The sequence below is a fragment of the Corticium candelabrum genome, chromosome 5, assembly GCF_963422355.1.
Source record: "Corticium candelabrum chromosome 5, ooCorCand1.1, whole genome shotgun sequence".
Taxonomy (NCBI): Eukaryota; Metazoa; Porifera; class Homoscleromorpha; order Homosclerophorida; family Plakinidae; genus Corticium; species Corticium candelabrum.
Window position 1 is genome coordinate 7,866,552 of NC_085089.1, and position 20,616 is coordinate 7,887,167.

The window sequence follows — 20,616 nt, forward strand, 5'->3', positions numbered from 1 at the left end:
ATTTTGTTATGTCATTGCAGGTGTGGCGTGTACGATGGAATGTGACTGGAACAGTTTTGGCATCATCAGGAGATGATGGCTGCGTAAGACTCTGGAGGGGTACGTATAAACTCGTTTTACAAAATACCAAAGTGATTGTTGTTGGTAACAGTAACTCTTATTGTACAGCAAACTACTTAGAAAATTGGAAGTGCACAGCTGTACTGAAGGGAGATGCCCATGTTGTGTCACCACTGGCAACACGCCCGTCCCTCACAACATCAACACTAGGTTCTGCATCTGCATCTGCATCTGCATCTGCATCAACAAACCCACAGTGGTAGGTCAGCCACTTGATGAGGACATGTTTCAACGAGACAGTGTTACTCTTACTATAGGATTTAGTAGGAAACCGATTCAATTGTAAGAGATAAAGTTTGACCTATTCCATTAGGCGGTATTTTAGTGAAAGATTGTCAAACACTAGAGCACACAGTCTGGCTGTATACAAGCGAATAGTTCCATTGCAAACTAAACTACAAATTTGGGTTGCGCATGACATTTGAATTGCAGTCTAGTATGTGATGCACTTCCTTGTGGATATTTACAAGGGTGTTTTTGCTTTACTGTACTGCAGCTGTGTAGTTTGCAAGTATTCTGAGGTGTCCAGGTGGATGTTTTCATGCAGTGATCCAGTGATCCAGTTGTTCAGATATAATCTCGCCCCATCTGCTAGACAGCACAAGAGGTTGGATGGCAAGATGAGACTTCTCAACATATCATGGGATTCATGACACAGACTGACTTTTACAGATACATTCTGCATTGTGGTTGACAGTCTATTATGAGCATGTGAGCCACAGGAATGTTCTTGCCCGAAGCAACTACGTAGGTTTTAAAAGATATAAGATAAGGCTTGGAGTGATTGCAGTGATTGTGTATCCATAGTTAGAATTACCCAGCTGGTGTGCCACGTAGAGACAATACAATAACAAAAACTGTTATCTAGGATATCTGTACTTTATTAGGATTAGATTCACGTGTTAGATTAGTGTACCATATCAAGCCTCCATTGTTCTCAATCTGTACGTAACCAATTAGATCCCAACAGATGTGTGTTGCTAAACGGAAATCCTAAGTGTCTCACAAACAAGACAATACAAGTTCAGTTTTGTCCTAGTAATTAACTACATTCCTTCACGTGGCCTACAATTATTGTTGACCATCCGGTCTCATGAAGCCATCATGGTATGAAAACCGGGGGGGAAACCATTTAGAATGAAGAGCACAGCGCATGCCTGATATTCTCTACACTTCGTTGTGGTGCAGAACATTTCCCACTACGGCAACTTCCTTGGAATTTTAAGCATGGGTAAGAGACCATGGAAAGTAACTGAATTCCAACACAATTCCTATTATTCCCAAATTCAAGCAACATGCAAGCAGCAGTACAAGTGCTCATGCTCATGTGCAATACTACACTATCTCAAAGCTGCAATTAACAACCTACAGTCAGTCATGTCATTCTAATCGACTTCTTCCATGCGTGATTGATCCTCATCTTCGCCCTCGAGAGGAGGCAAATCCTCTGGTGGCAAATCGGCATCTTCACCTTCAACGTCCTCGTCTATTCCCAGTCCTAGTTTGATCATTCGGTGTATTCTACCTGCATGGGTCTTCGTATCTTCTAGTGAGAAGCCAGAAGAGAGTAAAGCTGTCTCGAACAAAAGCAGGACAAGGTTCTTGACTGATTTGTCATTGCGATCAGCATCTACTTTCTTCTTTAAAGTTTGCACAATGCTGTCATCGGGGTTTATCTCGAGATGCTTCTTGGCTGCCATATATCCCATTGTGCTGTTGTCTCGTAAAGCTTGTGCCTTCATGATTCGTTCCATGTTGGCAGTCCAGCCATACTGACTGGTAACGATGCAGCAAGGAGACTGGACGAGACGCTGAGAAACGACGACCTTTTCTACCTTCTTGTCCAAGATTTCCTTCATCACTTTACAGAGTCCCTCATACTTGGCCTTGTCTTCTTCAAACTTCTTCTTGACCTCTTCGCCTTCAGGTAGCTCGAGACCTTCTTTCGTTACGCTCACCAGCTTCTTGCCGTCGTATTCCTTCAGTTGCTGGACTGCATACTCATCGATAGGATCTACCATGTAGACTACTTCAAAGCCTGCTTTCCGAACTCGTTCAACGAATGCCGATTGTGAAACTTGCTCCCTATTTTCTCCCGTAATGTAGTAGATATCCTTTTGATCTTCTTTCATTCGTGAAACATAATCCTTGAGCGAGGTCATTTCATCCCCTGATAGAGATGTGTGATAACGTAGTAAATCAGCAATTTTGTTGCGGTTGACACTGTCTTCGTGGATGCCCAGCTTCAGGTTCTTAGAAAACTAAACCCAAAATATTTAATACTATATTAAACTATACTCTAGCAGCAGTAAAGGACAAGCAAAGACAGATAGACAAAGCAAACTGACTGTAGACAACATTACACATGCTACAGACCTGCTCATACAACTTCTTGTAGTTGTCCTTGTCTTCAGCGACATCAGTGAACAATTCAATGCATTTCTTCACGAGATTCTTACGAATGACCTTCAAGATTTTGCTTTGTTGCAACATCTCACGACTGATGTTGAGTGGTAGATCTTCGGAGTCGACGACACCCTTGATGAAATTGAGATACTCTGGCATCAATTCATCACAGTTCTCCATGATGAAAACTCGACGAACATAGAGCTTGATGTTGTTTTTCACTTTTCTGTTCTCGAACAAGTCAAACGGTGCCCGACGAGGACAGAACAAGAGAGCTCGAAATTCAAGTTGACCTTCAACGCTGAAGTGTTTGACAGCCATGTGATCTTCCCAGTCATTGGTGAGACTCTTGTAGAACTCACCGTACTCTTCCTTGCTGATATCATCAGGATTACGCATCCAAATTGGCTTGGTCTTGTTCAGCTCCTCTAATTCGCTGTACTTCTCCTTGATTTTCTTCTTTTTCTTGCCCTCTTTCTCTTTTGGCTCGTCTTCATTTGATGATGAATCGTCGTCTGCATCTTCCACCTTTGGTTTACTACTGTCAGCATCATCTTCATCTTCCTCTTTCTTTGGTTTACTACTATCATCACCATCATCCGCTTCATCATCGCTAATTTCCTTGTCTCTTTCCTTCTGAACTTGAAGAGAGATGGGATATCCAATGAATTGGCTGTGCTTCTTCACAACTTCCCGAACTCTTCTCTCTTCCAGGTACTCAGTTTGATCTTCTTTCAAGTAAATGGTAATTTTTGTTCCTCGACCAAGTGGTTCACCATCGACATCACGTCGAATAGTGAAAGAGCCACCTGCTGCTGATTCCCAGACATATTGCTCATCATCATTGTGCTTTGAAACAACAACTACTCGTTCAGCTACAAGATACGCTGAGTAGAAACCCACACCAAACTGACCAATCATCGATATATCAGCACCAGCCTAACAAATCAGACAGTAAGGATTATAAAGATGGCACCATATTCCAGCTTTGGGTAGGAAAGATATTTAGTTAGAAAACTATATTTCTATAACGTTTTGCTTAATTAGATTACACTAATTGGAACACGTGACTTCCTGGTCCACGTGGTCGTGAACATGCTGCACTCGCTCACAGTACTTACGGTCAAAGCTTCCATGAAAGCTTTTGTTCCACTCTTCGCAATCGTTCCAAGATTGTTTACCAAGTCGGATTTCGTCATACCGAGCCCAGTATCGCGGATTGTCACCGTGTTCTCCTCCTTGTTTGGCACGATATGAATAAACAGCTCCTTGCCCGAATCTAGCTTCGAAGGGTCGGTAAGACTTTCGTAGCGAATCTTGTCCAACGCCTACAATTCACATAAAACCAAGAGCAAACGTTTAACTCCACTAGACAACATATAGCAAACCACGTGGTCGACATGCAACTCACATCAGATGAGTTGGAAATCAATTCTCGAAGAAAGATTTCCTTGTTGGAGTAGAAGGTGTTGATAATGAGACTCATGAGTTGAGCAATTTCTGCCTGAAAGGCAAAAACTTCAACTTCGCTGTCTTCTTCCATCGCGCTCTCACCGGCGTCAACGTCTGCCGTTGACGGTACTTCCGCGTCTGGGAGTACCTCTACATCTACTACTTCAGACATATCAGGAAAAATTCCAGGCTACGACTGTATGTCCGTCTTCGACTGGAAAATGTCCAATTTTCGACGCGCGCGCCAATTTATGTGCCTGCAATTGGAACATTCTAGAGCTTTCTAGAAACGAAGATTAGCGCGCGTTCAAAGTGCAAATGTCATTTGATTATCTGATGTCATCGGGACGGAAATAGGCGAGTCATCCATTGGAATGCAACTGAAATAGGAAGCTCTTCTGACAGAACCAATGCATCTCAAATGCATTCAGAATTTCTCACAGTACTTCTAATTAAATTAATTTTGACCAAATTTTATGTTTACTGTCAGTGGGCGAGTGGGCCTTGTGTGTGTGTGTGTGTGTGTGTGTGTGTGTGTGGTGTGTGTGTGTGTGTGTGTGTGTGTGTGTGTGTGTGTGCGTGGTGTGTGTGTGTGTGTGTGTGTGTGTGTGTGTGTGTGTGTGTGTGTGTGTGTGTGTGTGTGTGTGTGTGTGTGTGTGTGTGTGTGTGTGTGTAAGCGTACATGTAGACTCCCTCTCCCACTATCATGCAGCTGGCATGATTTACAGCTGTCAGTGTAATAGACATCTAACTCCAGTATAGATTGTGCCATCTATCTCTCTATCAACAGACAATTTCCACATGAACTCAACATTGCCATTCTACTAAATAATCAAGTCAACAATATTTCATTATTCGTACTCGGTAACTCTACATACAAAACTCAATGGTCCCTGCAACTACACGCAATTATTATCTCATATAGAAACCCCAGCATTCTATAAGAGCTTAAATTAAACAACAGTGCCAGGTGAATTATTTGTATCATCATCACTTGCTGTTCGACTACGTGGATGACTTGCAGACATCGCATTTTCAGATAAACTTGGCTGCCTGTCTGTTTCTGTCATCTTCTCTATCACTTTTGACTGCTCTGTCTCACCATTTAGTAGTTTCTACAACAGAAAAATTATAGCAAAAGAGATAACTCCAGTCGATCTACTACTGTACATTACCAATTGATCTGGCCTTGCCCAAAAGCGAATGCAAGCATCTTGAGAGACGGTGACAATGCAATCCTCACGAAACACTAAATCCGTCAACCACTCAATTGAAATTCTTTTGTTGATGGTAGGTGTAATCAGATTTATATCTTGTAGAGTCAACGCTTGAATGCTGATGGTTGTCGTATCCGTAAGACTTGGACTCGCCGACTTCTGCCTCGTGTCAGCTGTGGCTACATTATTGCATGTCCTTTTGTCGGCACATTTATGCGAACTCGCCGACAATGTCCGAGACACTCCAAATCGTGTTCCCACCCTCGACCACGATTGTTTCAATAGCAAATCCTCCTCATACAAGTTCCATAGTACGAGTGTCGCATCCTGGCCAACAGATCCTAACCGGTAGAGTACTGGACGAGGACTGATCAGACCATCGGGTGATGTGGGATGATCACCATCATCATCGCCATCTTCCCATACTTTGGGAGTTTCACTAGAACTAGCAAGTTTCCCAAAAATGTATGGATCGAATCTAACTGTACTAATCCATGATCTATGTGCCTCTCCTCGAGCCACAGGCTGTCCATTCTCAACAGACCAGATCAAAACTAAATCATCTTCTCCGCCTGTAGCAATACATCTGCCATCGGGGCTCCAAGCAAGACACAGCAAACCACCAAAGTAGCTCTTCATTCGACAGACCATGTGATTAACATCGGGGTAATCGAGTACTCTTAAGTACCCATCTTGACTAACAATTGCTACGTGTTTCAAATCGGGTGAGAACTCAAACTGATTGACTGCTGATTTACTGACGCTCCACCGAGCCTGCGGATTCTTGACTTTGTTCTTATTGCTGTAGATGAGACAATCACCCACTGAGCGAGGTGACGAGTAGTGAGGACCGTGGCTGCTGCAAGAAAACTCTTTATGATATAAATATAGATTACCACTGCGATGTGATGCTAGAAAGAGAGCCTCAGTGCCTTGTACCCACTGAATACATGTTACCTCAGTTTTATCAATAGTTTGCTAGAAAATCCAAAATTGGATCAGCAGTGATGCATACCCGTGTGCATCAGTTACTCACGTCTTCGTTGAATATACATACGACTTCCCGTTTAATTGGATTAAACAGTTGAATAGGGCCAGTAGAAAAGCCAATTACAACATGGACGCTGTCCTGAGAACGAGTCAAAAGGTTGAAACTGTGACACGATGGATATGAGCCTTTGTACACGCGTCTGTCCAGTGGTCGAGTCAGATCAACTGACTAGCATAAACAAAGTCAGCAAACAAACATTGCATTCCTCATCTAAATTTTGTATGTTGCTTCAATTTTATTTCATTCAAGGTTATGCCTAATTAACACTTTTAGCATATGAAACAACAAAAACAAAGAACAACCAAAGTAACGCTGACCATAGTTCCATACCTACTGCTCAAGAAAGGCACTATGCAGAATTTTTTCAGAGGCCAGCTTGTTACTAATATTTTAAACAAATGTCTCTACACTCTATGTCAACGAGATATCTAAATGTGCTTATCTATTTATTCAGTGAGACACCATCAGCAGTGACGACCATCACTGCTGATGGTAATAATACTATTACTATTATATTGCACACTAATGAACAAAAATTAGATGTTGATAAATATTTACCGTACAGTACACTATCAGTAGAATCATATGTACAGTATGTCTCATTACATACTATGCACAACTCAAATAATTAATGTCATTGCTACCAGTTATCTAATGTATCTGAAAGTCAACAAACTCGCCAACCCTTTTTGTACTGTATAGACAGTCACATAACCAGTACAGTACAAACGTTCAAGAACAACAATCTACTTCCACAATGAGCAAATCAAACAAAACGTAAGCCTCACTAAAATCGATGCAAACTGATCACCGAGTATTTCAAATAGTCACAAAGCATAGAAAGACTACTTCAGAAACTCTAATCATGCAGCAAAGAATCTCATAAAATAAAAAATTTTAAACAATTTATACAAGGTTGTCATTCATTTATTGTGTTCATCAGAAACAACTATACACAGTACTTTTGACGTAAATGATTTTCGAGATTTGTGTAACTTCAAGTTTGTAGCACAGCACTATCGTACATTCCTACAGAACTTGTACATCATGTATCTCTTCTTGTCTTTCTAATCCAGTCCAGTGTTTTGAGAAAAGATTTCCAGTATACAGCACATTATGTTCGGTTAGAAGCCTAGAAAGCCAAAGCAACGCAGCCTTGTCCTTGAATTATCTCATGTTTAAAGTTGCTAACATCATTAACTGAAATGTTAACACTCCCTAAGGCAGAATCTGGAGAACATGTGAAATATCTCATAGTTACTACAGAAGACAGCTCAGATTATTCAGTCAAAAGTACAATGTACACTCAATCACAAACTTAGCAATTCCTAGAATCCTGAGTGGTTTCCTGGCAACTATACCAAACTGATAGATGATACAGTATACCTATGAAATGTGTACTGCACTCTCACATTTTAAAAAAGCAAACAAGCTAGTACTTAACTATCACCAAGCAAACAATTAGATCACAGTTGTCAATTTCACAATGAGTATAAATGTTTTAGTAGCTTGAAAGAGGATGGCTACTACAATAAGGAGAAAACGTAGATACACTTTCACTTTCTGGACACTAGAGGCAAAACAAGACAAATTCAGTCCCAACATCCCAAGTCTAGAAATTCGGCAAGTAGTTATGCTTTAAATGACGTCACACAACAGCACTATATTCCAAAGGTAAGTCATTCCAGAACAGGAACTTCCGAAGAACCTCATGCCTTGCCCAACCTCAGGAACGTTGGCATGTGAAAATGAATACTAGAGTTTGACAATAGAGAACATGACCTACCTGATTCAGTCCAAAGAATGGAAAGAAAAGCAAGTCACGGCCAACATTAAATAGCAGACGCTCTTCGGTGCATTGAGTTCCTCCACCTTTCTTCAGACTGAGGAAAGAAAGCCTCACGGGTGGTAGGTGCTGAGTATTACACTGCGCACGAACTACGCGGTCAAAGTTCGGTCGCTCTACCTGAGCATAAACGCCTTCATGGGTCGAGAAATGCGTTTTCAAATCGACGCCACGACCCTTGGACTCACATCCAGCCATTCGTAATCCGGGACTTCCAAGAACAGAAGAAGCCAAGTGCGCTGCCGCCCAGCACGAACATCTCGTGACGTGTACGGTTAAGTGCAATGTACACATTAGTTCCCCAACCTATATTGGAGCAACTATATTTTACGTTAGTCGAAGCTAAACGCTTCGCGTTCTCCATCCAGAGTTCTGTCTCCAAATAAAGTCATTACTGTTACACCACGTGTATGCCTAGATACTAGCAAGGCTGCTGCTGCGAAATTTGTACAGTACAGTAGTGTAGTCACATACGTGAGTGTAGTCACGTGACTTTAGAAAACGCCCACTGAGGGCTATACTCTAGGGGCGGTTGATTGAGCTCCATCGAACATCTATGGATTACTGGTCAAAGTAGAGGCACATGGAGTTGCAACGTAGTGTCGAATGTCCATCTATCTGTCGCTCTCTCCTCGTGACAGCATCCAAGTTTGCTGATGCAATCGGCGTCGGTCAGGGACGTCCCTACGACTACTTTCTGTCCCGTGTCGATAGATCCGATACATACAAGAGCGTCTCAGCAGAGAGAGACGAATGGATGCGGCACGGTGTGTACACGGAGCCGATCATCAACGAGGCATATCAACTATTGACGGGAAACAAAACAGAGCAAAGTGGACTTTGGATTCCTCCCGTGGACGATCCTCTTCACGGCTATTGTGGCTGTATACCAGATGGAAAGGTGGCATTGCAGTTGTGCGTGCACAGAGAAACTGCCTGACAATTAACTGTTGAGTTGAAGTAGGTTAGAGGTGTTGGTGGCAGTGTGATGGGCCTGGTCGAGTACAAAGCGCCAGTGCACGTCTTGTATAGTAAAGAGAAACATCCTCCCTATGGGATACCTAGACGATACATGGCACAGGCAATTCCTTTCCTGCGTTTATAACTTTGGCGCCTTTGTGACTATGTTTTGTATAGATACAGGGTGAGATGGGCATCTGTGGTTTGCCTTGGTGTCACTTCATGGGCGTTTGCATTAGAACAAAGGAAATCAGTTTATTTCACGTTTTGTTCAGTAGTGCCTACTACCAAGCACTGTCTCAGAGACTGTTAGTGTTTTGTGCTGCTCTACAAGATTGGCATATATTTCACCCAAGCTATGATGATCTTTGTTCTGTGGCAGGTACAGTCCAATTATCCAATCACTCATTAATCACTCATTAATTAATAATAGTAACAATGATAATATAATATAATAATAATAACAAGTAATAATAACAATAATAATAACAATAATAATAACAACAATATTATAGAGTTCTGGTTCTCTGACCATGATGGCCTGGGTTCAATTCTGGGTGGCGACAGCAATATAATGAAACGAAACGAGTGTTGGTTCTTTCTCACTGTCTATTTGGCTCTGTCTGTGAGAGTAGACTTGTTTCTGTCGATGGGGAGTTTCTGTGATCTGGCGTGGGGATCGTTGTTGGCAATAAGGATCAGTACTTTCCTGGTAGTCATTGATATCTATAGCACACGCAATCAATGATCCATATGGATTACACGGACACATGTACATGTACCTTTGTGGGCGCCCAGTTGAGGGTAAAGACCCCACTTACCCTACCTAGAGGGTGGGTGATGATGACATTATAGTAATAATCTATAGCACACCAGATTCTGGTGCACTTTCCTTAGAACAAACAGACAACATCAATTGACAGACAATAGACAATGACATAGATTTATCAGACTTCAGTTCCTTGTAACTAACGCAAACAGATTAGTGTATCTACCTCTACAAATAGTAAGTGACCCATTCGGGTAATACAACCCTGATAGGGTTTGCACAAGTTCCTTTTGTGCTGAATATAGATTGCTAGTATTTATGAATAACATTAGCAGTCTTCTTATCTTGTGGAAGGTCTCTTAAAAACACTTCAGTCTCTATCATGTAATGACTCTCTCAGTGCAATTCCCAGACTGACATCTAACTCCCTTCCTGAAGTTGCAGTGTACTGTTTGAACAGTAGAAACAAAGAAACAATGTCCATACATCCCAGAGTTGACTGCCATATGTCAATATGGCCAGTAAATAATGCTCATTCAAGCTTCGTCTGATATGACTTTACCTGCATGGTCATACAGCAGAGTTGACAGCAATGAAATACTCCTTGATTCTAGTCTCTACATGATGCAGCAACAGAGTCTATAGCTTGTCTAGCAAGTCAATCTGGACTTTCCCCCCCCCCCCCGCATGTATGGAATAATAACATACGACCACATGCATGAATAACTTTTAGTTGATTTTATAACTACTAAAAATGTATACTACCCATTAATATCCTTGATTGTAAGTGTTCACCTTGCTTGGACTGGTATTTTCTTGTGTTAATTGCTTTAGTTGTCTGGCAATGTAAGCAGAACAAACTGCCCTTACCTGGTGGTCTATTTGGGAAGGTCAAAAAGTGAGCTGTTGGGAGTAACTAATTTTAATATCCACAACGTATTGTTCTTCTCTTCCTGCAACAGAATTCATGTTGAAACCAACATTTGAATGAAGGAGCAACTCAACACAGGAAAAATAGTTATACAAATTGAGGAGACATTATCCACTGCAATATATTCTTGACACCTGATAGTCCTAGACCAACAGGACCATTGATTTGTATACCTGGAAGAATACACTCCCTGGAAACTGTACACTCCTTAGGTTATGATGAATCCAGTAGTCACCACCAGTTAGTGGGCACCTTTTGTTCTACTTTATTGTGTAATTAAGTTAGTTAAGTGAGCTGAGAATAGATCAAGGTGGTTTTCCTGCAAGTACAGCAAGTACAATACTCACTTTATGCACAAGAGTAAATGGAACACAGTTTGGAGAACCTTGTAGAGTCTGTGCATGTACTGCATGTACGCCATGGTATACTCCCTGCACAGTCTCATGGTACACTCCTTGCACAGTCTCATGGTACACTCCTTGCACAGTCTCATGGTACACTTCTTGCACAGTCTCGCTAGCCAGGGGACATGGCTAGCGAGACTACAGTACTTGCAGACTGGGTCTAGCTCACATCCTAACTAAATGTCTAGCTCCATCCTAACTACAGTTAGGATGTGAGCTAGACTGAGTCTGCAAGGAGTACAGTACATGCACAGGGTCTCAAACGCTCTCTAGACTGTGTTATGTCAGTTAGGATGTGAGCTAGACCCAGTCTGCAAGGAGTACCCGCATAGTGTAGAAGACTCTCCAAACTGATATGTGGTTGAAACAAGGTAGATATCATCAGCTAGTTGACACTATCATTTCTTACTATAGTGTCAAAGTAGCGTTTGTATATATAGTGTCAAAGTAGCGTTTGTATATATAGTGTCAAAGTAGCGTTTGTATATATAGTGTCATTTACTATATCATGAGAATCTGCGGCAGCTAAGGCCAGACCAACTAAAAAATTAATTTCTTGATGTTCGGATATTTAGACATAAAACCTGGACCGATGGACCCATCAAAATAAAATAAAAAGTAATGAAAGGATCTTGTGACATTTGAACATGTGCAATTTTCATTGCACTGCATAGAAAGGTGAGATAACAGAATGGACACTAAAACAACAGACACTGATACTGAGTGGAATGGGGCAAGGGTCACTGGACTTGTGGAGTCATTGATACATAGGTAGGATGTATGTATACTACCAAGTCATTTACAGCAAGCATAATATCATTGCATGCCACATCAGACTTTGTTTTCATTTGGTTATAAAGCTCAAAACTGGACCAGCAAATCCGAGCATCAAGAAATTTATTGGTCTAGCCTAAGCACCATTGTCCAAGACCTGTTATGCACTATATTCATGCAGCATTTTACTGCAGATATATTGGCTGCCTGCCTTTTCCTCACAAAGAAGGGGACAGAACTGTTGCAGATCAAAAAGATAAGAGCTACGGTAGTGAAAGAGTATGAAATCTTGATAAAAGCTCTGGCCATGTGTGGAATTATTGATGGAAATGACACCACACTTCAGTATCAGTTGTGTGCTTTGGAACAGTTACATATATATGTACATATGGTGCTGCATTGTTCCAAGTGTGCAGTTTCTGTTTGTATATCAGATAGAAGGACAGAAGCTACCTACCAGCTAGACATTTTCATTGTTACTGAGAAATACTTGTGGACATTTAAAAAGGTTTAATCAAGTTAACGTTTTAGCATTTTTGAGCTTCAGTGGCAAATAGAGTGTACTGTACTTCCATCAACAAGAAAATACTCTGGGAACACCAAAAGCATCATCATGATATCGTTTGTGGCATAATACCTTATTGCCAGCAAAGAGACTGACTATCCAGATCTGTCTCAGGAACAATATGATTTGTGCAGATGTTTATAGCATTCCTCCAAATGAACATGCCATTGATGTTACAATATGGGGAAAAAGAATTGGCAACTTTCCAGTCTGCTGTGATACTAGTAAACTTGAGTGCTGTGGAAACAGTGCAGTAAGGAAGTACACTGTGTACATGTCTTTAATCAATCATCATAACCATAGCGTGTAATGATCCTGATTCATGTGAGCACAGAGAGGTCATAAGAACACAAGTTAGTAAGTGCAATGCTGAAGACGGCTGCAAGGTTGTACTGCAAGGTCGTACTGCAAGGAAGACAGGATGGGATAGTGAGTTAAAACAAATAAGAAAGCTGCTAGAAATAGTTCTAAGAATTGGCAGCTGCAGGTACAGTAAGTGGAGAATGATTTCCATAAAGTCATGTATGAATCAAAAAATGATTTAGACAAACTGAAGATTGTAACGAGAAGGGAAAAAGAGGCTTTTTCGATCTTTTAAGTAAAGATGTTGGAGAGACTGCCAATGGCAAAATCTTCAATTTGGACAACAATCTTGTAGAGTTACTCCAATGGTGAGTGCATATAGACACATCTGAAAAGAAACAGTGAATATTTGAAGGATCGGTTTGGTAGTATGATATTAATTTGAACAAAATTACGAAGAAAACATGTGGGTTTCCTACCTCTCTGCCATGGTAGAAGTTCAAGATCCTACAAGATCCTTAACTGTTCTTATAATACATGTGTACCAGACTAACAATCCTATACAAGACTTGTGATCAAGCAAACAAAGGTTTGTAAATATGCAACTCAAATTTCGAGTTCATTAGAAATGTTAAGACATAATTACTATGGAGTCTGTAATATTATACTTATTTATTGTACTTATTAATTGTGTCATGGAGGAAATTTGCTTTAGTCGATTGTGTAACCTTCATACATACTGATAGCCTATACATACATTACTGTAACCCTAGATAGAGTGTGTTCATGTCTGAATGGTTTGTTTCTTGATGCAGCGATCAGGCAACTGCAAGATGTGGGTCTGTGTTCAGAATGGTTATCTGGAGAGGATGAAATTCCTGTTGAGAGTTTGATAGAGGTTAGTGAGACCAGACAAACTTCTACACGTGCAACAACGTCATTGTTATGCCAATAACAGTTCACTGTTCCCTGGAATCTAGCTTCTACACCCGTGATCAGTGTACAGTGAATTTGACTACAGCTGTCCTTGCTGCGGGTGGCCGTGCAGCCAGTCAGTTTTGTCAAGCCCGCCTTGAAGATTAACAGATTCACTAGAGGGACACCTTACTACGCATGTCAGCGCAAAGTAACCATCCGTGCCCATACCTTGGGGGGTCATGAAGAGTTCTCCAGTTTCCCCACCTGCCAGATTCGTTGTTAGTAGACTGAGAGGTGGGAACAGAGTCCGACGTTAATACTTGTTCTCTTCTTGTAGAGAGACGATAGAGGCCGCTATCGGGGGCCATCTGGGCTGTGGATGACGAGTGATTTCCTCCTAGGTCAAGGACCTGTACGCTTTACAGACGACACCAGCAGACACGTACTTAGACGAGTGGATATGAAATTGGGTCATTTACCGAGTACAAACTTGCAATGTCATTAGAGCTGTTAAGTGAAAACTCAACAACGGACATGTGTATTACCAACACCTTGCATGTGTTTGTCTACCTACTACGTAAAAGGCAGCGAGAGAGCCGCAGTGTACCGGTTGCAGTTGGAACAGCTGATTGCCCAACGGCGATGATACACCTAAACTATTCAGCGATGTTTGTTGTTTGTACAAAACACAAAACACACTGCATAGTAAGGATTCTTGGGGGAAAGCAGTAGCCCCGTTCACGCTTTATGCTAATTGGTTGATTGAGCTACTCCTTTGGTATCACGTACACTTTACAGCTTGCAGTCTGCTCTATTAATTGCCACCGACGATCGTGGTCGCTAATTTGCTGTTGTGGCCTGTGTGACTGTCGAATATGGCCCCACAATACACATCGGGGACGCAAAACGGATTTACCAGGAGCGAGTCCTGGTCGTCGCAAGTAGGTGGAGCCATTGTGTGTAAATAGGTGGGTGTGCCAATTACGCCACACGTTTACAGCTTGGAATCGAGAGAACTCCGCAGACGTCGTCTTTACAGTTGGGACAAACGGATGGTCTTTGACGAGTAACACGATCTTTGATAGCGTTGTCGATTATTACTCCGGTGCGTCGGAAGAGAAGCCAGCCTCAGCTACTCGGTCTCCGAGGTGTGCATAATGAATTTTAGCGTGGTCCGAGTGACAACTATTAGATCCCGCACATCATCATCGATTCACATGTTCCAGATGGACGGGAAGGCGTTGTTGTTGTTGTTGTTCTATTGTACTCTATTCGTCAACGGAGAAACGTCTGACGGGGCAAAGAACGATGGGTTGTTGTCAACATTGCTAACCGAATTTCTAGAGTTTGTTGGTGTGCCAATGCCGCGCAAGAAAGTGCCTGTCGACGGGGAAATGGTTCAGTACATGTTGAAGTTGTATAATGCTCACCAGGATTATCTAGAAGGTCGTTCGATGAAATCCCCGCTACTGTTCGATGACGAGACCGTATGGGGGATTCCAACTATATCGGCAAAAGGTCAGTAGGGTTGTCGCCTTGCATGTGTCTGTGGTTTGCAACGTTGCGTCGTGCAGCGTTACAAATTTAGATGATCGTGCTATCAGCATGTGTCAATTTGGTCCTCATCATTGCGTAGGTTCTTCAGCCGTCGACGGGCGGAACAACGGGCGCTTGAGGTTGGCAGTCGAATTATCTGGCCTTGACCGCACTACGAGCTCAGAACTGACTCGAGCAAGTCTGCGAATTTCGTGGAACTGGATGGAGAATTGCAGGCTGCGAGTGACTTTCTACGGCAGGGTCGGACATCACGCAGGCTGGAGAAAAATCGATGCCGGTGCTGTTCTGCGGCCAGAAAGGAGCGGAAGCAGGATAGAGGTCGATGTCAAAAACCTTGTTGGAAGTTGGCTGCGAAATAGACGTCGTCACCATTATGACTCTGTCATCGTAGACGTCGATCCGGTAGATTGTGATGACGACAGACTGATTGCGGATTCAAATGAACCATTTTTGGTTGTGTTTGCGAGTCCTCGTCATGATCCGTTACCTAGAGCCGGCTCACGGAGGCGCTCTGAGAGATCTGCACGCTCTACAACGAAACGATCTGGAGGCTGCGAGCTACTTCCTATGGTCGTCGACTTTACTGAGCGGGGATGGAACACGTGGATTATTGCTCCTCGACAATACGACGCTGGATTTTGCAATGGCTCTTGTGTTTCGCACAGAGTTAGAGGTTTCACTCCACACGCGAAGGCAATCGCACACGCTCAACTTTCATTACCTTATAAACTTGGTGCACCGACGTGTGCTCCTTCTAAGCTACAGGGTCGTAGTATTCTTTATAAGCATCCAGATGGAACTGTGACGGTGAAGACCTTGAAAGGAATGGTATGTAAAAGCTGCGAGTGTAGATAAGACAAACGAAGATTGATACTAAAGTGTGAAGTAATAGACAGTATTTTACTACTATGGAGTAATGTTACAAACTGGCCTTCTAGCTAGCTCATTTGTTGATCACATACACAACCGTGGAATAGTCGTTTTGGCATACACTGTAACTAGAAGAAATCAGACTTGAGATCTCTTCAACATGACCACAGAAACTGCTTTATGTAATCACTTTCAGTAAGTGTTTTGTGGGATACCAACTTGTTTAGGTACACTTTCTTACATCATTACAACTGATAAACGTCCAATTGCGTCCAATTGCGTCCATTGTGGTAAGAACTACCTACAGAACACAGTAGGGTCCGTCATACATCTTGGATGTGAACATATCTTTACATATTGTCCCTAATTGCTTGGAACCGTACTCCCTATTCTATGAATGATCACTGATGACGTTGGAACTGCACCAGTTGCTGCTCATTCTTGAATGGATTAGTGTTGTCATTCCAACCGTAACCGCAGTTTATATAGAGCCTACCGATACTTGTGCAGCCCACACACACACACACCCGCCACCAAAATTAATCACTAATTAGCTAAAGAACAAGCCGTTAGTCAGCGGATGAAGATGTATAACCAATAAGTCGATACCGCTTTTGAAACTAAGTTAGACTACTTAGTTGTCTAAACCTACAACAGCCGATACAGCTGCTGCGCTGCTAGTTAGAAACGATGGTCTGTCTGTCCACAAGCTTTCTAAATATGCCGTCAGGTTTGCTCATAAGTTCTTGATACGTTCCCAGCTCAGCTACCATACCAGCATCTAGAACAACTATACGATGTGCAGTTTTGATAGTCGATAGCCTATGTGCTATTGTCAGAACGGTTCGTCCACTCATCAGCCTATCCAATGCTTCCTGCACAACATATTCACTTTCCGCATCGAGGGCACTACAACACAAATTCATTACAGAATTAGTCCTTTCCACCAGTAATTACTTTAACAGCTGCTGCTTTGCGACAAGGTTAATTCTCATAGTGGGAATAATGGGAAAACATGGAAATACAGGATGAGTCTACACGCATGGAAATCTAATACAGTACGGTAAAGTCAATATCAGCATATGCGCAAATAGAATAAGACCTGAGACATCTGTTGGAGGTATAGATCATTGAAGTTGTGTCAATAGACAGAACACAGTAGAACACACAGACATTGTATACTTACACTGTACTCTTTTTATACTTACCTTGTGGCTTCATCAAGAATAAGAATCTTTGGATCCTGTCGAACAGAATAAGAACAAATAATTAGTGAGTCATCATCACAATGTGACTGTCTTTCATTAGCAACTTCCATTACTATGGAACCCCTAAACGTCAAGGCCATATTCATCTATTCACTCAACCTGGTTGTTACCTAGCAGGTTCCAGGTATTAATTACATTGCTCTAGCAGCTTCCACACTATCAATTACCTTGAGCAATGCTCGAGCTATTGCTATTCTTTGTCGTTGACCACCTAAGACAGTAATGACGTCAGGGGTATTCTATGACATGCAGAAACAAACTGACCAGACAGTGTCTGACCACGTTCACCAACCATAGTCTGCAAACCATCTGGAAATGAAGAAATGAAGGACCAAGCATTAGCTTTCTCTGCAACATTAGCAATCGTTTCAATATCATAATTATCAGGATCATCAATTCCATAGAGAATATTTTCTGCTATTGAAGTAGAGAATAACACTGGCTCCTAAATTAACAGTTGTTAAACACTAAAAGTAGTACCATGGTATTACACGTAATAGGATGCCACTTGTGTGTGTGTGTGTGTGTGTGTGTGTGTGTGTGTGTGTGTGTGTGTGTGTGTGTGTGTGTGTGTGTGTGTGTGTATGTGTACATATAGTAGTGTAGGTTATCACAACAAAACTTATCACGTCATAAATTGAAATGTCGTGGATAAGTGATGCTCAAGTAAGTGGCATCCTTTCTTAATCAAGCTAAAGACAACCTACCTGGCTGACTGTTCCTATATTTCTCCTCAACCAAGTAGGGTCAAGGTCTTTCACACCACATCCATCGACCAAGATTCTTCCTGTATCTACATCATACAATCTCAGTAAGAGAGCTGCTAATGTACTTTTCCCTGAGCCGCTCATTCCAACAACAGCAGTAACTGAACCAGCAGGAAGAGTCAAAGTGACATCATTAAAGATTGGAGCATCCGGACGAGAAGGATAAGCAAAGCTAATGTTCTGGAATTCAATAGTTCCATGGAAAGATGAAACAGGCAAAGTTATGCCACCTTAAATACATCAACAAATATAATCAGTATACACTTGCAACATATCTGCTTACCACTAGAGCGAATAGAGGGAGTTCTGTCTGTCAGTTCCCACAATCTGCTACTAGCTCCTACACCTTTCATTAATTCCGTATAGAAGGTACTCAATCCTAGCCCAACATCTACATTACACCACAGCACATTGGCAGTTGAACTACACCATACTACACTGACCTCCTATAGAAAAACCTACATAACCAGTGTAGAGAAGAAATGAGGTGAGATCACCAACAGACAGCTGAGACTCATTCATCATCATTCCACCTTTCCATAGAACGGCTAAAACCACCAGGTTACCAGACAAGCCAGCCTAGAATTTAGATAGTATGTTAGATGAGTGGTCTTTCAAAACTAGATATGTGTAGTCACAAAGCCAAAGAAGACACCACGAGCCAATGCTTCCCTATTGGCAATCGTAAGAACCTGGTCAATTTGAGTGCCATACCTAGCAAAACCAGACTTTTTAAATTGATCAACACAAATTAAGTGATCTTAAAGCAAGAAGATTAGTGCAGTACGATTGGTTCAGTATTCTTAAATCTCAAGAGCTAGACACTCAACCATTAATTAATTACTGAGTTGCAAAATTAATTAATGTGGATGCAAAAGATGGCTGGAATGCTATTAGGGTATCAGTAAATGTAGTATACAACCACAATGAACTACCAGTGCCAGCACATCAAACTTTATTAGTATTCCACCTGTTTAATTCCACATCTTCCATTCCCAGTGACTTCACTGTCCTAATACTGCCAATTTTCTCTTCAGCAACCTTTGAAACAGAGAAAACATACTTGTTAATGGAAGACCAGTAGGCATGCATTAATGCATTGTCAATTGCATGCCCCAAGATATCACCAGCATAATAAATGAATGCCCACACACAAGGGTAGAGACTGGCATTCTTGAATACCATACTTAAAATAGCCAATACATTACATACCTCAGTGCTCGATGCAAGTGCATCCTGTGCCTTCCTAGTAATAGATCTCATGAATCTTCCGTAAGCTACAGACAATAGAGCAATTGGTGGAACGATACCGAGTATAACAGCAGCCAGATTAGGAGAAAGATAAAACTGAAAAGACAATTAATGCCAGAATAACTATATCAGAACACATTTGAATAGGGCAGCAGTACTGTACCATCATGCATAAACCAACTGAAATCTGAGCTAGAGACCGAAGACCATCAGAAATGTTACTAGTCAGAGCCTGACCAACAAGAGAAGTGTCAGCTGACAGTCTGGTGATCAGCTCTCCGGTTCTACTTTGGTCAAAAAAAGCCATTTCTTGCCGCAGAACTGCACCAAATACCATCTCTCGAAGACGTCTAATGACCTTTTGCCCTATCAGAACAAATGACAGTACTCAGATCGAGTATTGAGAATAAAGAGTACTAGAAATAATCTGCAGTGTACCTGATGTTTGGATGAGTACAATTCGACCAAAGTTAGCAAGCGCTCCAATAACAAATATGAGTACAAACACTTTGCACATAAATGACAGCTTCTCAACCATCTCTCCTCTTCCTTGAGCAGCATAAATCACATCCAACACACGCCCCATACAGAATGGGACAGACATAGCAACAGCAGAAGAAACGAAAAGAAGACAGACAGCAACTGCACAAAAACTTGAATTGAATGATGCAAATTTCTTTTGAATTCTTGTAAAACAAACACCCTATGCTTATTTAATCAATTTACCTGCCAATCTTCTCGTCTCTGGTCTTGCAAGTGATAAAATTCGCTTCAGTTCGGAACGAGAAAGCTTGCGGCCACTCTTCTGCCCACTATTGCTACAGAAATTTCTTCTAAACTCACGTCTGTACACAAACAGCGTCGACCGTTTGTAACGTCTGTCGTGCGGCTTCCGCCAAAAACAGTCGATTCGATTTTGTACGCCATCAGACAGTCCATAACAAAGCCTTCTCCGAAAAACGGCGAATGACAGCCCACGCGTCCACTTGAACGAACGTGATTTGGTCATTACATGTGGAGTTGAGAAAAACGGAGAGTAACGAGACCCCAGCAGCAATACGGCAGCCATTAATTACAGCAATAATACAAGTTGTCCAAAAACAACAATTTGAGCTAGGGAAGTCACGTCAAAACGAAGTCACACTCCACCGGCAAAGCTTGCATCCGTGCAGACAATGTCCCGTATA

At 41.8% G+C, this 20,616-nt stretch overlaps 6 protein-coding genes across 10 annotated transcripts in view; 3 read left to right on the forward strand and 3 right to left on the reverse strand.

Moving 5' to 3' along the window:
• LOC134180305 (nucleoporin SEH1-like) overlaps positions 1–646 on the forward strand; it is a 4,844-nt gene extending 4,198 nt beyond the window's left edge. The window contains exons 11-12 of the mRNA XM_062647433.1: positions 21–99; positions 169–646. Coding sequence (XP_062503417.1) covers positions 21–99; positions 169–323 — 234 coding nt within the window. The 3' untranslated portion in view covers positions 324–646. The remainder of the gene's footprint in view (positions 1–20; positions 100–168) is intronic.
• A 727-nt stretch (positions 647–1,373) lies between these two features.
• On the reverse strand, positions 1,374–4,215 carry LOC134180304 (heat shock cognate protein HSP 90-beta-like). Its single transcript, XM_062647432.1, has 4 exons — positions 3,938–4,215; positions 3,648–3,854; positions 2,497–3,465; positions 1,374–2,381 (listed from the first exon to the last, which is right to left on the reverse strand). The coding sequence occupies exons 1-4, from the start codon at positions 4,148–4,150 to the stop codon at positions 1,506–1,508; spliced, it is 2,265 nt and encodes a 754-aa protein (XP_062503416.1). The 5' UTR covers positions 4,151–4,215; the 3' UTR covers positions 1,374–1,505.
• A 582-nt stretch (positions 4,216–4,797) lies between these two features.
• On the reverse strand, positions 4,798–8,296 carry LOC134180541 (WD repeat-containing protein 20-like). The gene is made up of 4 exons (XM_062647714.1): positions 8,033–8,296; positions 6,232–6,414; positions 5,154–6,173; positions 4,798–5,093 (listed from the first exon to the last, which is right to left on the reverse strand). The coding sequence occupies exons 1-4, from the start codon at positions 8,288–8,290 to the stop codon at positions 4,932–4,934; spliced, it is 1,623 nt and encodes a 540-aa protein (XP_062503698.1). The 5' UTR covers positions 8,291–8,296; the 3' UTR covers positions 4,798–4,931.
• A 310-nt stretch (positions 8,297–8,606) lies between these two features.
• On the forward strand, positions 8,607–14,458 carry LOC134180543 (uncharacterized). Of its 4 annotated transcripts, XR_009970018.1 has the most exons (6): positions 8,607–8,993; positions 9,057–9,173; positions 9,230–9,434; positions 13,614–13,696; positions 13,779–13,994; positions 14,054–14,194. XR_009970018.1 is itself a non-coding variant. In XM_062647720.1 (5 exons), the coding sequence occupies exons 1-5, from the start codon at positions 8,676–8,678 to the stop codon at positions 14,219–14,221; spliced, it is 891 nt and encodes a 296-aa protein (XP_062503704.1). In that variant the 5' UTR covers positions 8,607–8,675; the 3' UTR covers positions 14,222–14,458. The 4 variants fall into 4 exon arrangements, 3 of the variants coding, with proteins under 3 accessions (XP_062503704.1, XP_062503705.1, XP_062503703.1); XM_062647720.1 differs by lacking the exon at positions 13,779–13,994 and having other exon boundaries at positions 14,054–14,458; XM_062647721.1 differs by having other exon boundaries at positions 13,779–14,195.
• A 265-nt stretch (positions 14,459–14,723) lies between these two features.
• On the forward strand, positions 14,724–16,395 carry LOC134180542 (protein decapentaplegic-like). Of its 2 annotated transcripts, XM_062647718.1 has the most exons (3): positions 14,726–14,864; positions 14,943–15,234; positions 15,353–16,394. In XM_062647718.1, the coding sequence occupies exons 2-3, from the start codon at positions 14,943–14,945 to the stop codon at positions 16,126–16,128; spliced, it is 1,068 nt and encodes a 355-aa protein (XP_062503702.1). In that variant the 5' UTR covers positions 14,726–14,864; the 3' UTR covers positions 16,129–16,394. The 2 variants fall into 2 exon arrangements, with proteins under 2 accessions (XP_062503699.1, XP_062503702.1); XM_062647715.1 differs by having other exon boundaries at positions 14,724–15,234; positions 15,353–16,395.
• Positions 16,396–16,732: 337 nt separating this feature from the next.
• On the reverse strand, positions 16,733–20,584 carry LOC134180540 (ATP-binding cassette sub-family B member 10, mitochondrial-like). The gene is made up of 13 exons (XM_062647713.1): positions 20,156–20,584; positions 19,868–20,071; positions 19,593–19,795; positions 19,391–19,525; positions 19,149–19,219; positions 18,817–18,892; positions 18,622–18,757; positions 18,462–18,557; positions 18,119–18,408; positions 17,676–17,856; positions 17,579–17,622; positions 17,352–17,386; positions 16,733–17,052 (listed from the first exon to the last, which is right to left on the reverse strand). Exons 1-13 carry the CDS (start codon positions 20,496–20,498, stop codon positions 16,821–16,823), a joined length of 2,046 nt encoding a protein of 681 aa, XP_062503697.1. The 5' UTR covers positions 20,499–20,584; the 3' UTR covers positions 16,733–16,820.
• Positions 20,585–20,616: the final 32 nt, after the last annotated feature.

Bases quoted from the DNA above. Each gene is read 5' to 3' on its own strand.
- LOC134180304 (XM_062647432.1), bottom strand. From the start codon at position 4,150: ATGTCTGAAGTAGTAGATGTAGAGGTACTCCCAGACGCGGAAGTACCG. The intron at 3,466-3,647 runs GTAAGTACTGTG...CTGATTTGTTAG, and splicing joins CTTTCATGGAAGCTTTGACC to GCTGGTGCTGATATATCGAT. The intron at 2,382-2,496 runs GTCTGTAGCATG...TTTTGGGTTTAG, and splicing joins ACAAGAAGTTGTATGAGCAG to TTTTCTAAGAACCTGAAGCT.
- LOC134180541 (XM_062647714.1), bottom strand. From the start codon at position 8,290: ATGGCTGGATGTGAGTCCAAGGGTCGTGGCGTCGATTTGAAAACGCAT. The intron at 6,415-8,032 runs GTAGGTCATGTT...TGTTTATGCTAG, and splicing joins CATTCTTTGGACTGAATCAG to TCAGTTGATCTGACTCGACC. The intron at 6,174-6,231 runs GTGAGTAACTGA...TGGATTTTCTAG, and splicing joins TATGTATATTCAACGAAGAC to CAAACTATTGATAAAACTGA.
- LOC134180543 (XM_062647719.1), top strand. From the start codon at position 8,676: ATGGAGTTGCAACGTAGTGTCGAATGTCCATCTATCTGTCGCTCTCTC. The intron at 8,994-9,056 runs GTGGCATTGCAG...GAGTTGAAGTAG, and splicing joins GCTGTATACCAGATGGAAAG to GTTAGAGGTGTTGGTGGCAG. The intron at 9,435-12,124 runs GTACAGTCCAAT...ATTTTACTGCAG, and splicing joins TGATCTTTGTTCTGTGGCAG to ATATATTGGCTGCCTGCCTT.
- LOC134180542 (XM_062647715.1), top strand. From the start codon at position 14,874: ATGAATTTTAGCGTGGTCCGAGTGACAACTATTAGATCCCGCACATCA. The intron at 15,235-15,352 runs GTCAGTAGGGTT...ATCATTGCGTAG, and splicing joins TCCAACTATATCGGCAAAAG to GTTCTTCAGCCGTCGACGGG.
- LOC134180540 (XM_062647713.1), bottom strand. From the start codon at position 20,498: ATGGCTGCCGTATTGCTGCTGGGGTCTCGTTACTCTCCGTTTTTCTCA. The intron at 18,893-19,148 runs GTGGAATACTAA...TGGTTTTGCTAG, and splicing joins GAAGATGTGGAATTAAACAG to GTATGGCACTCAAATTGACC. The intron at 17,387-17,578 runs GTAATTGATAGT...TCTGTTCGACAG, and splicing joins TAGCTCGAGCATTGCTCAAG to GATCCAAAGATTCTTATTCT.